General features: G+C 38.3%; 1 protein-coding gene across 1 annotated transcript in view; it reads left to right on the top strand.

The window, feature by feature from the left end:
* The first annotated feature begins 10,653 nt into the window (after window positions 1-10,653).
* LOC103598862 (matrix extracellular phosphoglycoprotein-like) overlaps window positions 10,654-15,309 on the top strand; it is a 10,924-nt gene continuing 6,268 nt past the window's right edge. Inside the window, exon 1 of the mRNA XM_008582915.1 lies at window positions 10,654-10,707. Within this exon, the coding sequence (XP_008581137.1) occupies window positions 10,654-10,707 (54 nt within the window). The remainder of the gene's footprint in view (window positions 10,708-15,309) is intronic.

The raw sequence follows: 15,309 nt of genomic DNA, 5'->3' as shown, positions 1-15,309 counted from the left end.
AAGGTGTGGGAAGCTGCGAGTGTCCAGACCATTCTAAAGGAGGCTGGCCACACAGGAGGGTTGGGATGGGCTAAAAGATCTTAAAGCATGAAGGAGGCCAACTTCTACAAGATGATCCACGGCGGACGTGTGGGTGCTCACCAGGCAGTGGCGTGCCAAAAAGCTTCTCAGCACAGGCCACACTGTGTGGTGGGTGGTCTGGGGGTGTTAGTGTGGCCACCGGGTAGCTGCCTCTCAGAGATGACTCCGGCCCTTCCCCTCTGGTCACCCAAGATCCTGTTCCCTCATTTCATGTCCCTCTTACTTCCTTCAACATGATGTCTCAAACAAAATCCTCCCCAGCTGGCAGCCCGGGCGACCCATATTTAATCTCTGAGGAGCACTGAATGTCCCCGCTCCTTTTCCTTTTATTATTGTGACAGAAATTCTATACCCTGCATCTTTGCATGGCTGTCTGTGTTGATTTTCTACTACCCTTTCTTCTCTTAACAAAACTTTGTCCTTGCAAAACTAAAGCTTTGGCTTTAGAAATGATCACTTCTGATGTGGCCTTCGAGAGTGTATCTACACAGTAAAAAAGCAAGCATTGACTTTCTGTCCATTTGGATTCTTTCTATAAAAAAACCCAATTCTTCTCCAGGCAAAGTGAGTCTCTCTGAATGATGAGAGGAACAAATAGTGGAAGTGTGAGAAGGGCAGAAAAGTGAAAACATGCTCTTTTGAAAAGGAAAATCTAAAGTTAAGAAATGTCAGTCTCACTTTAAAAAAATAATCAAGATTAATTGAAAGTAAACCATGAAGCAACCACTCGGACCTTTTGTTTATCCAAGAGCAGTGCAGTAAATATTTTCTGCCCTTAGATCTTTAAAATACTCGGTGGGTTAGAAACTCGTTAACTTGATTTGTTGGTTGAAGAACAAAAGTTCTCATGCAAATTATATTGTTTTATTTTGTTTTTTCTCAGGAGGTTTCTCTTCTTGTATTTCACGACTCCCAGGGTCCGAGGAGATAAAACCTCCAACAACACATACAAAAATTGTCTTATCTCTTTTTAAAATACAGATTCAATACTCAGTATTTTAGTCAGGAATCCTCAAACTTTCTCTATAAAGCAAAAGTCAGCAAACTTTTTCTGTAAAGTGCTAGATAGTAAATATTTTTGGCGTTATAGGCTATACAGTTGATAATTATTCAACTCTGTTACTGTACAGAAAGCAGCCATAGACACTATGGAAATAAATGGGCATGATTGTGTTCCAGTAAAACTTTATTTGCAAAAACAGGTGATAGGCCAGATATGGCCCACAGGCCATAGTTTGTTGACCTCTTTTTTAGATGATGGTCAAAATTCATAAACCATAAATTTTTATTTTAAAAATTAGCAGTTAATCACTTCATATGTAAACAAACTAGCAGTGAACTCACTTTTTCTCTTCTTTCCTTTTTTCCAACTTGAAGCTTTGTCCTTTGTTTCTAACTCTATTTTAAAACTCATTAAACTTTCCAGTGTTTGATACAGCAATCTGTGGGTTGTCTCCTTTCTGCAGCTGTTTAATAAAAAGCTTCTGACAGTTCCTGGACCTAAACACAGCAAGAAGTATTATCTTTGATAAATAATACTTCAAGATAAATTTTTCACTATACTCACTGCCATTTGAAATTCTGTAACAGAGATGATCAGGTATGTCTCACCACCGAGCCAGCTGAGGGAAGGCTTGATCTTAATTCTAGCCATAGGATAGTTGTGTAAAACCAACAGCACAAAACAAACCATTTCTCATGCTGCTTAGAATGGACTATTATCAAATCCAGTGCACCAAACATTTTGGGAGTGACTTTCAGTGAGTACTTGATACCTGAATTGCTACCAGGGAATGTCCTGGGCACACAATATTCCCCAAAAGTGGCTGCAACATTTCTCCCATTTCACAAGCTCCTCTGCACTTTGATGTTGCCATTTCTCCATCAAAGTGTGGAGCCTATTTCTGCACCTCCCTTCAATCTGACTGCTTTGATCAGTCTGTAGAGAGTGACTCTGTAACTGTCCCAGGTTTAGCCCACAGAACCAGCCTGGCAATCTCTTCTTTCTGCTCTTGAAAGCCTGGGACTCACAAAATACAATAGGAGAATCTCCTGAGAAAGAACAGAATATAACAGAATGTAATTTGCATGGGAACTTTTACTCTTATACCAACAAGTCCAGCTGATGAGTTCTGAACCTACTGAGCATGTTCAGTCCTGAACCACCGTGTAGGAAGGCCGGTCTCTCCTGCCGGAGAGAGAGGTCACACGGAGAAGCACCAAGGTGCCATCTTGCATGGGCAGCCCAGGCAAGTTTGGGGAAGACTCCTGCACCTGCCACTGTCTAATTGTGCCACATGAGATCACAAGTGAGAAACATGCAGCTGAGCCAAGTCAACACAGAGAACCCTGAGAAAAAATAAATCGGTGTTTCGAACCACTAAATTATGACACGGTGTGTGACATAGGAATGGATAAGTGGAAGAGAGACTGACAAGCATAGACAAAATCTAGGTTCATGAATGTTAAGAAAGTCATGGAAGAAGAGCTAAAATAAAATGATAATGCAATGCAGATAAACATGAAGTTAAAAATAAAGAACTGAGAAAAATAAAGACTAGGTAGATCCTAATAGGGTAAGAAAATACTAATATGTATCCAATACAATGAATAACTTGCTGGTAAATGTCCTCATGTTCTGTTTCCTGAGGAGAAGATTCTTGGTTCTGAAAAACAAAACGGCAACCTCTGAAAAGGACTATTTTGAGAGTGAGAGATGTTTTCCCCTTGAGGTCCACAAAGCAAAGTTTTGCAGCCACTTCCAGCAACGTTACCATGTCCTGAAGGAAAGGGCTGCTATTGTTATAATTACATTTTAACTACATCCTCTGAGCTACATTTTAAGGTGTAATAAGACATCTTTCTAATATAAAAATAAAAGCAAATTATATTGACATGTCTTCTCTCTGCTAGTAATAGCTGAATGAGTAAACAAACAGCCTAGAGAAATGACTACAGCTAGCTTCACGTTGTTCTGTGACCCTCCCTGGTTCCGTATCTGGCTGAAGTTTTTATGTACTTCTGTTGAAATTCCCAAACACTGAGGGGAAAAAAAATAGCTAAAAATAAAAATAATTTGGGGTTAAATAAGAAAGTTGGTTGTAAGTGATGTTTTAGAAAAAGTGAGCTTTTCCTAGCCCAGAATGAATACTGACACTCATGAAGGAACATAATTAAAACAAAAACATTTTTTTCTGCTAAAAACAGGGAAAGATTCTCAGAACACCCATTCTGGACTCTATTCTAAAGGTAAATTCTTCTGCGAATCACCTCCAGCCTTAACAAATCTAAGCATCTTTATGGCAAAGAGGAGACAGCTCAACAGAAGCCCCTCTGTTTTACTCACAACACCGTGAAGATTACCCCACTGATTCATAATGAGAAATACTGTTTATTTGTTGTGTATATAAATTAGAGAATAGTTATTTCAGTTAGTCAGAACACATGGAAATATATATGGTATAAGTTTACCTCTAACTGCCTAAGACAACAAAAGAGAAATGTGTTACCTAACAGTGTTAAGAATAAGTGGAGATCAAGATCCTAGAGGAAAAACAGGTTTCCTATAATACTAAGCTTTAAAAAATGTACAGTAATTCCCCCTTTTTTACAGTTTCAGTTGCCCACGGTCAACCTCAGTCCAAAAATATTAAATGACAAATTCCAGAAATAAACCATTCGTAAGTTTTTAATTGATCCCACTGCTTAGTAGTGTGATGAAATCTTGCACCATCCTGCTCCAACCTGCCCAGGAGGTGAACCATCTCTTGGTCAAGCACTCCCCACCCATTAGTCACTTAGTAGCCATCTCAGTTATCAGATTGACTGTCACAGTATCACAGTGCTTGTGTTCAAGTCACCCTCATTTTACTTAATAATGGCCCCAAGGCACAAGAGTACTTTGCATAATTTATGAATTAAACTTTATCATACATATGTATGTGTAGGAAAGAACAGTGTATATAAGGTTCAGTACTACATGCAGTTTCAGGCATCCACTGGGGCTCGTGGAATGTATCCCCCATGGATAAGGAGAAACTACTGTATATCAAAGCAATTAGGCCTAGAGTACAAGTACAGAGCAGATGGGTGGGACATCCCAGAAACAGGAGAATGAGACAAACCAAGTAAACCTTCTTCCTGGTGAGGGTCCAGTGTCTGGAATTAGTAGCGTAGGTTCCCAGTTAGCTAATATTTTATATGATTGTTCACATTCAAGTGAGGCGTAACAAATAAAAAAGCCACCACGAGATGAAACATGTTCCGTGGACTACTTTCATTTAAAATCTCTATGAGGAGCAACGTTGCACGTCAGCCTCGCCCAGGAAAGCCAGGCCAGGTGTATCATCTGTGGAGGTATCCGTTCCTGAGCCATCAACCAAGAACCAGAAGTTCAAATGTCCATTTCTTGTCCATCTCCCTAGCTTCTTAGTTTTTTTTTTTTTGCTTTTATTTTTGCAGTTAAGTAGAAATGGTGTGAAGATAGATAACCCTTTTTACAGAACCCTGCTCTTTATCTTTGGTTATTGGTTCCTAAGAAATGCTATGGCAAAACTCTCATACAAAAACATTTAGGAAACTTATTGTGAGTTTTTGAAGTTCAAGCTCAACACAGAGCACAAGTTTCAAGAGGGTAGAAGTAAAATTTCTACTTCACAGAACTGTAGCAAATGATTGCTCTTCTAATTTTTTTCCCCCCAGAATCTCTTTTCTGCAACGTTCCAGCCAGAATAGGCTCTCATTCTTTTTTGCTTTTGTCAATTGCAGGTTCTAAATTTAAGACTCAAGTTGAATTTTTTTTTTAGCTTTGAATTCATTTTAGCTTTGACAGCATGTATATATTTAGCTGCTGCCAGTTCATTCCTTGGTAGGACTAGTAGCTAGGTCAATTTTTTCTCTTAAAATTCTATGAATTTTCTCTTTCTAGAACACAGATTCTTCTACACCAGAATTAGATACTTTCTCATCACTTAAATGAAGGGGAAATCTCTCTCATGCATACTAACATTCTTTTTGAAAGAAAGAAAAATGGAAGAAAAGCAATATCTAAAATTATTTATAAAATTATAGCAATTAAAAAAACCCCAACATTTTCTAAGGCTGTGCCATATATTAGGCACATACTAGATACCTCTTTTACCTGGATCATTTGAAATATAAAGTTAATGTATGGAAGAGTGTAATAGCTTAAAACACTGCATGGCTTGCTAATTGTTGTAGAAATTCCTAAATTATTCATCACTTGAATAGAATATCCAGAGTTGAAAATGAACGTTTTGTGGTTTTCACATCTGTCTACTGTTTATAAAGCTTTATTCTGTGTTCAGTCTTACAGCTCGCTGAACATCCTTGTCTGTGGCCTTTGCTTCCTTGAGTTCCATGTTCTTGTTAGCCTCTTTTCGTATCACTCAAGTCCGTTGGATGTCACTGAAATTCTGGTCATGAATATTGACAATGTCTAGAGACGTTGTCTTGAATGTCAACTCTATTGTTTCTTTCAATGTTTCATTGTTTTTGTCCTCACATTAAATAAGCCATATAAGAAGACATGGTAGGAAAAGTAACAGGACAGAAAGGAGATACAGAAGGATGTATCCTTCATCTGATTACCAGATTACCATTAATGCTGTGAAGAATGGGTGGGACTGGTAGCTACTTATTTAATTGTAAAATTAGGCACTGGGCTAAGTGCCTTGCAGAATTAATTAAATTTTTTTTTTTTTTTGTCTTTTATTCTTGTCTTTTTCCGTGTCTGGCAATGGTAGCTACTTATTTAATTGTAAAATTAGGCACTGGGCTAAGTGCCTTGCAGAATTAATTAATTTTTTTTTTTTTTTTGTCTTTTTTTCTTGTCTTTTTCCGTGTCCGGCAATGGATCGCAACCCTCAGTGTTGTCCCCGTACCGGACTGGGGACCGGCAACGGAATCGCAACCCTCGGCGCCGCTCCCGCGCCTCGCTCAGTCAGTGAGCGGGAACGGGTCTGCATGTGGGATCCGAACCCTCGGGTGGGAGCGCCGCTGCGCTTCCCAAGCGGCGCACTATCCAGTGCGCCACCGGGCCGGCCCCAGAATTAATTAATTTAATGGTTATGCTGACCTTATGAGACAGTATGCACAGTGTTTTGAAAACTTTGTTTTGGAGTCAGATTGCCTATTTACACATTCTGGCTTTTGTACTTGCTAAGTATGTGACCCTAAGCAAGTCACTTAAATGCTTAATGTCTCATCACTAAAATCAGGATGATACTAATAGCACCTACTTTAATAATAATAAAAGTTGTTATAAGGGTTAAATGAGTTAATGCATCACACTTAGAACAAAGCTTGGACAATAGTAATCACTCAATAAAGGTTTAGTTTATTACTATGCTTCCCATTTTCAGATGAAGAAACTGGGGAATAGAGAAGTTCTGTTTAGTTTAAGCAACTTCCCCCCGCAAACAAGCAGTAGAGTCAGGACTCAAACTCAGGTCTGTTGGACTCCAGAGCTACTAGAGTTAGAGGTCTCCATTGTCAATGACAATGTTCAAATATTCTAAAGCCTATGGTTGAATGACTGTGAATCAACAGTGACTCCAGCCAAACAACTCAAACTTTAGCCCTGGCAAGTGTTTTAAAAACCAGCTCTGCATCAGAAAAATGCAAATTAAAACCTCAATGAGTTATCTTCTCACTCCAGTTAGAATGGCTATTATCAAACAGACAAAAAATATCCGGTGTTGGAGAGGGTACAGAGAAAAGGGAGCTCTCCTACACTGTTGGTGGGAATGTAAATTGGTGCAGCCATTGTGGAAAACAGTCTGGAGGTCTGGAGGTTCCTACAGAACTAAAAATAGATCTACCTTATGAGCCAACCATCCTACTACTGGGCATGTATGCAAAGGAAATGAAATTAAAGCATTGAAGAGATACCCGCACACCCCGTTCATTGCAACACTATTCACAATTGCCAAGAAATGGAATCAACCTAAATGCCCATCTATGAATGAATGGATACAAAAGACCCTGTGGTATATATACACAATGGAATACTATTCAGTTATTTAAAAAAATGAAATACTGTCATTTTGCAGCAACGTGGATGGAACTGGAGACCATTATGTTAAATGATGTAAGGCAGGCACAGAAATACAAATACCACATGATCATAATCATAAGTGGAATCTAAAAATAAATAAATAAATAAATAAAAAGTGGTTCTTCTAGAAGTAGAGAGTAGAATAATGATTACCAGAGGCCAGGAGGGGGTTGGGGAGAGCGGAAGTAGTGGATTAACCATTACAAGCTGTGCTATCTATTCTAAGTGAATCAATGTACAGTATATGCATGTATTGAGAACACACTGTACCCCACAAATATGTACAAATGTTAAAATTTTAAAAAATAAAAAACTTTAAAAACCAGCTCTGGACACTCAGAAGAGGATCTACAGAACTTGCATAAGGCACAAAGAGGGATTTGGCCTGAACTAGAAAAGGCACCATTCTTTCAGCCAAAACTGTCCAAGGGCTGTTTTGTCTTATTTTGGCTTTTGTTTATTTTGAGAGTTAGGAGAAATTAAAAGTTTACAGGTAAATCTCACTATATATCATTTATGATCTGTTAAAATTGTGCTTAACTGTAGGTAGTTCTTATCACAAAGTATACTTTAATAATTCTTATATAACCTTTTTTGATGTTTTCACATATGGTTCTCATGTAAATAACACCTCCAGGTATTATAATATTCTTAGACTGAATGAAACCTCCCAAACTATTGTATTCATGATTTTGACAGCCAGTTTTGGCAAACAGGAGAGAAGGCATTTGCCCTAGAATAGCTTATTCTGACATGGGTGTTCTACTTATTTCATTAAGAAACTCAGTGTCCTAAATTGACTATTTCATAAAATTCATGTCCAAATAAATGGTGGAAAAGTGGAAGGACAAAAAGACCAGCTAGCTCCCTCCAGCCCCTTCAAAGAGTCGCTAGTCTCACTCATGAGGGCTCTGCCTTTATTACTCTATCTCCTGAAGGCCCCACCTCTTAATACTGTCACACTGGGGTTAAATTCTAACATACGAACTTTAAAGGGACACATATATTCAAACCATAGCAAGGTCTTTACTCAGAGGTCACCTTCTCAAGGAGGCCTTCCCAGGGCTCCCTATCGAAACTTTCAACCCAATGTCCCCACCCCAGTGCTTGTTACCCACCCCTGTAATGCCTTTTCTCCTTAATCTATGTCACTGTCTAATGCAGTATATTTTACTTATTTATCTTGTTCATTTTCTGCCTCCCCCACTGGATTCTAAGCTCCATGAAGACAGGGATTTTTCTCTGTCTGTTTTGTTTATTGCCGCTTCCCCATTGCCTGTCACATAGGAGGCACTCAAAACATTTTTGTTAAATGTTGCTGAATTTCATCCAGACAAGATTGAGATCATAAACTTTCTACATGAAAGGACAGCATAAAGATTTTCCATTTATACAATTGTTAGGTATTCAGTCAGTCCTAATTAATAGTTTTGAAATCAATTCTAATTATCTGACAACATGATGTCTAAACGGAGGTATTTATATTTTCTGTTTATCCCACTTTCTGGAACATGTGATAGCAGCTTTCTACCACAAAAACATTTTTAGATTAAAATTACTTTGCTCCCTATGGTTATCTGTGGGCACTTGTAACAAATTGTTTGCTAGTGCTAAAGATGCCAGTGCTGATTGGCCATTGGGAACGCTAAAAAAACTTTAAATTTCAGCAAAATGCCCAGAGACTGCTAATCCTGCAGAAGAAGCCAGGTATTCTGAAGGGAAAAGATACCAGGTAATTTGGCTCTCTTGATGTTCTTGATCGGAAATAGCTTTATATCATAGTTGTTTACATTTTCAAGATGCTTGCCACCAAGGTAGGTTATTCCTTTCAAAAATAAATGCAAATTGAAAATATCCTCTACTGAGCACAACTGTGTAATATTTAGTGCTTTGTTTTATAAAATAGGAAGTTTATTACTAAGCTCTAGAAATCATCAACTAAAACTGATAGTTTGCTAGCAACTTTCTCTTTGATTTGACTGTCAACATTATAAAGATCCACAGAAGCTCCAAGAGTGATTTTACTCTATACCTTCACTTGCAAACCAGGATCAGGAGAATCTGATTATACTTTCAAACATTCTTTATGCTGATATTTCTGCTGATCAGCATTAAGTCATTTGATAAGTAACTTGTATTGTCCTGATCTAAAAAATGCTTAGGAGGCTAAATAATAGTTAGAATTAAGGTTCTTGTAATTGTATTAATTGAGAAGAGAATAGCCTAGCATTTTAGAATATATTTAATAGTCATACTTATTTCTTCAAATAAAAGTTTTCACGTGGAAATGTTTAAATATTGCAAGAATATTTAGATTATTTTTCCCATTAAAAGTGTTTTTCCTCTAAGTAATAGCAAAGAGTGGCAGTTAGTGAAATATTTAACGTTCATCAAAACCAACAGACTGGTAGTCCAAAGCTACATTGGCTTTTTTTTTTTTTTCTCAATCCAATGGCTATTTGACTTAAATGAGCTTGCTAGATCCTGTTAGTATATTTAAATATAAATATGTGCCTTTATCCATCAACTAAATGTTAATGTTTTAAACTTCATTTTGTGGAGTCCAATATAAAATATCAAGTGCATTTAAGTCAACTACATATAGATTTTTTTGAAATAAGATAAAAGAACAGAAACTTATTTAAGGTGATACAGAGTCTTAATTAGAATACTGGCTCTATAGCTACATTGCCTGGATATTAATCCCAGTTCTGCCCTTTAATACCTGTGAATTCTGTGGCAAGTTATTTGACTTTTCTATGTCTGTTTCCTAATCTATAAAACAGGCATAGTAATGCCACCTAACTCATAGGGTTGTTACAATGTTCAAATTATTGAATACATGTAAAATCCTTAGAATAGTACTTGGTTCATTTTAGTATTCAATAAATGTTAGCTATTAATTTAAGTATTATACAAGTTGTTTCACTTTCCAGCTCACAAATGACTACTAATTCAGATACATTGTAATGGATGTGAGGACATATGTTGGGGCAGCAGCCTGGAGGCAGATAAGCTTTCACTCCCCATAGACTTCAAGAATCTGTTATGAGGTTCTACATTAATTTAATGTCATTTTTGAGCTATACAAATAATTAAATTAAATGAGCTTTTTCTAAAGACAAGAGAAAAAGTTAGGGCTGACAACACAGCAACTAAATATGAGTCTATACAATTTATTTCTAGCAACTGACTTTATTCTAATGACATTAAACAATTTCATTTTCACATAGGAATAACTAGACATATGAAGGCTCTTAAACTGAAATATCCACACTTGGATATAAATAAACTATACATAGTTTTATATACATTTATATAGTGTGTATATATGTATACACACATATGTATATGTATATCACAAAAGGAAACGGATGCTAGGAAGAAGGATGTTTATATATACCTCGGTGTTTTATTTCTTCTTATGGCTGTGGTTCATAATTGGCAAAGCTTTGAGGCACAATATTATTGTCTTTTCACAGAGATTCTTAAAGATGCAAGTTGTCTGTGTGGGACTGCTCCTTTTCAGTGTGACCTGGGCGGCACCAGTAAGCATTTATAAATTCATATATGTTTCAGATCATGTCTTGCTTTTTTATTTTTCTTTTTAAGCAATGTCTATTTTAAATTAGTAGCATTTATCTAATTCAGTGACAATAAGAGACCAAGCAAATAGAAAGCATCCAGCATTTAATAAAAATGCCTGCCACCACGGAGGCCCTCAACAAACATGCACTGAATTACAAGATAACACCATGTTGCTTTTTTTTTTGACTGCTGGCTGGTATGGGGATCCTAACCCTTGACCTTGGTGTTACTAGGCAGCGCTCTAACCAACTGAACTAACCAGCCAGCTCCATGTTACCTTTTAAGCAACACTGAAAACAATATTTTTGAGAATACCAGCAGCCAGCCACAGTGTTTCACATTAGCTGACACTAATGAGTAGTACTCAAGGACTCAAATTATAACACGTCAAAAGACCTTTCAATAGTTTACAAAAATTTTAAAGAATTTGGTGTGAATGTTTTAAAGCTAACCAATTAGATTTTGTAAATAGATGGCAATACAAAGGATGAGAACTTGTCTGTATTTCTTGCGATGTCCCAACACTGTGGGATCTTGCTAACTGTTTTCTCTTCATCAATGAGGTTAAAGATGGAAAGTAGTGCCCCCAAGCTGAACTCAAATTAAGCTCCTATTCCTTTTGTCTTTTCTTCTCTCTGACTCACCCAGATGAGTATTCAGGATGTGACCAAATTATCTTGTGAAAATGCTGAGTGTTATAGATATTTTCTGCAATGCAGTCACAGTGCTAATTAGATAATGTCTGAACAGCATCCTAACTTCTCAAAGTAACCTTTTCAGTTGGAGAACCATGGAAACAAGTAGTCACTCCATTCCCAGTCATAATTAAATATAGGTCCTGAGTGAGTGGGTGGCCAGGTGGGTAACCAGACTGACAAGGGTGAATGAACCATGCATTTGGTGAGGACAGAAGAAGTTGGGGAAAGAATGTCCCCTCTGAGCACACATCCTTTCCCAGTCCTGTAGGGACTGGACTACCTAAGACAGACACCTGTCAGGCCCAATCCACACCACCTAGCTCAATGAGGTCAGGGCTTAGAGGCAGGCATTTAGGCACGATGGCAGTAGAGGGGGTCTTGCTGACCCAGCTCAATCCAACCAACTGCGGATGAGTTTATTTTAAGCAACACATTTCAAGGAACAACTGGAGTGGTGCTTCCTGACCATTTCCCAGTAAATGTGCAATGTCAACATCAATCTAGTGACCACTGGTCAAAAGAGGGTGTTAGTTTTCCTCTCCAGAGACAGACAATGCCATCTCCATCACAGGGCCACATGCAAGCACAGGAAAACTGCCTAGTGGGTTTGGGGGAAGAAGGGAGGGCTGTGTATTTCAAATGAAACAGGCTCAACAAGGACACAGAGACAAAATTTTGGAATTGTGAAGAGCTAAATGTGATGTTTTCTCCCAGATATATGGATTCCATTTTAGCAATTACCTAAATTATTTAATAATAGATTGGTGATATAAGAAATTAGTACATACTGAGTCACTTACATACGACTTGGAATTATAAGCCAAATTCCAGGCAATGTAAAAATGGAAGAAAATAAAAAATGATTATTGGGCCATGCAATTCAACTGATATTCATCAGTGGGCCATTAGACTACAAAGACTTTGTTATAAGTCACAATAAATCATGTACTATACTAAGGTACTCTATACCGTCAAGTGTGTTTTTAGTACAAACCTGTGTGTGTGTGTGTGTGTGTGTGTGTGTGTGTGTGTGTGTGTGTGTGTGTGTGTGTGTGTTCTATAAGAAGGTGCCTAATATTCCACACTGTCATTTTTTTCTTTTGCTTAATATCTATCCATTTCATTTTTATCTTTTCTTCTTCCTATAGCCCATTTCCAGAACTGTTTTCATATTCTTGAAGAATGACACAGTGGTCTAAATTTATATTCACAAGTGTTTTAGTCCGTTTGTGTTGCTATAACAGAAATACATGAGACTGGGTAATTTATAAGGAAAAGAGGCTTATTTGGCTTATGATTCTGGGACAGCTGCATCTGGCACAGGCCTCAGGCTGCTTCTACTCATGGAGGAAAGCGGCAGGCAGCTGGTGGGTACAAGCAGATCACATGGTGAGAGGAAGCAAGAGAGAGAGAGAGAAGGTGCCAGGGTCCTATAAACAACAAACTCTCATGTGAACTAACAGAGCGAGAACTCACTCACTACCCCTCCTCCCCCAGGGAGAGCATTAGGGGGGGGGTGAGGGATCCGCGGGGGGGGGGCGATCATTTTCCGGGGGGGCCACATTGGACATCAAATTTCCACATGAGTTTTGGAGGGGACAACACATCCAAACTCCATCAACAAGATCATATAAGAATCAGCATAAGAAAGAAATGCAATAAAGAATAAAATTATAAAATATGTTTTGAAGATATTTAATATAAACTTCAGGAACATTTCCTTTTATTACTAAATATTTTTTTTCATATTTAAACATAAAAGCTGATTAAATATTTATTATTTTCACCCTGAGACCTTGAGGCAGAAGATTTAGGTTAAAATATCTCCTCTGCTTTTACTACACTACTTGCTGTATAAGTGCAGACAATTTTGTTTCTTTCACTGCCTGTCTCATAGGGGTTATTATGGGATTTGAATGAGATTATATATGTTAAAGCAGTTTACAAACTGTAGAGTGCCGTATAAATATAAGGTGTTATTGACAAACTATCTTTTGCTTCTAGAATGGAATAGAATATGAGGCATATATGCATTGGAGTCCAGCCAAGGGCTATTTCTAAGATAATTTTATCAGTCAGAGGCAACCCAGGAAAACAAAATCCATGGCAGGGAGTTCAGTAGATGAATTTTATTTGGGGAACTAGCTATAAGGTGTAGGAAGAACAGAACAGAAAAATCAAGGGCAGTGAGGCAAGCCAAAGATTGAAGATCTACTAGAAGAACAAACAGCCAGCGGTGTTCCTAGTCCCCTGGGTGGGGGCCCCCCAGCAGGAACTAGGACCACAAAGGAAATGACTCCAATTTTAAAGATGCAGCCCCAAACAGAGAGAGCAGGGAAGGACATGCCTTGGCTTCTCTGCCCTTCCACCTTCTTACACCAGGCCTCCATCAGCCAAACCCAGACTGCAGCCAGAGGCAAAGGTGCTTGGAATATGAAATTTGTAGAAATCAGCCAAGATTGAGCAGGAGAAATATAGGAACTGAATGCAAGAAGAATTACCAATACCTTACTGCAAGGAACAGCCTCTCTGTATAAAACAAAATACAGAACTTTACAGTTTATTCAGGAAAAACACTCTCCAGGTGAACAGGACAGCTGGCCTGAGTGGCCCTCACCCTGCTTACCTCTTTATTTACTCTTTCCCTGGAGGGTGACTCTCCCTTGTATGACTGACCCACCATAATGCCTGCTTCCACTGTGGCACACGCATTTAAACAACAACCAGTCTGATTCATTGGTTCCCCTTGCTGCATCTGACACAAGCTAGGAGTTTCAAAAAGCAACAGTGAAATAAAAGTGAGAATAAACAAATTGTAGTATCTGTTCCTTCTACAACAACTTGCTCCAGGATTCTCAGGTCCTGTTCTGCATGCTTGTCTGTGACATCTAAACTTCAGCCCAAAGCTCTGGGACAGCTGCTTGGGGCTATTCCTTCTTAGTTTCTGGCCTTTATCCACCACAGTAGCTACCCTTCAACCCAGGTATCAAGAAATTTTGACACTTTTATGCCAAACCAAGAGAAAGAATTTGCCCCACTCTGCTGGCCACCTGAATGTTCTTTTCCCTGAAAGAAACATCTGGGCAGGTGACTGGTGACAATAAGATTCCATCGCTAAGTATGATCTTACCCTCACATGCAGGGCTATGATTTTACTGTTGCTGGACCATCAGCAGCATCATATCTTAATTCAATATGATGATTACTAAACTTATACAATCAATGCATTTATATGAGGGGTATTCAAAAAGTTCATGGAAAGATTTGTATTATCTTCTAATTCCAGTTTTCCACGAACTTTTTGAAGTACCTCAGACAATCTGCATTAGTGACCTCTGATTTTAGTTACTTTATTTTTTTATTTTTTATTTTTTCCTTTTTGTCTTTTTTCGTGACCGGCAACGGATCGCAACCCTCAGTGTCGCGCCCGTACCGGACCGGGACCGGCTACGGGATCGCAACCCTCGGTGTTGCTCCCGCGCCTCGCTCAGCCAGTGAGCGGGAACCGGTCTGTATGTGGGATCCGAACCCTCGGCGGGAGCACCGCAACGCTTCCCAAGCAGCGCACTATCCAGTGCACCACCGGGCCTGCCCATAAATAAATATTTTTAATCTTAAAGATTTGATGACTCTTTGCTTTAATAATTTTCTTCAAATCCATAAATACCTTATTTCCTTCAACTTAGAAATTCAATTATTTTTTACCCCTGGAACTTGCTTCCTTGGGTCAATAATTCTTGTTTCCAGACCATGTCAATTTTATTTATTTATTTTTTTATCTGTGTCTATCTTAGGCACATGATAGGCTAGTAAATACTGGTGAGTGGACACATTTTAGATTGCAGTAAATAGTGATGATCAAGA

This window comes from Galeopterus variegatus, unplaced genomic scaffold, assembly GCF_000696425.1.
Source record: "Galeopterus variegatus unplaced genomic scaffold, G_variegatus-3.0.2 Scaffold2764, whole genome shotgun sequence".
NCBI classification, from domain to species: Eukaryota; Metazoa; Chordata; class Mammalia; order Dermoptera; family Cynocephalidae; genus Galeopterus; species Galeopterus variegatus.
Note: the sequence above shows the minus strand (reverse complement) of the source record. Positions and strands in the feature narration are given on the sequence as shown.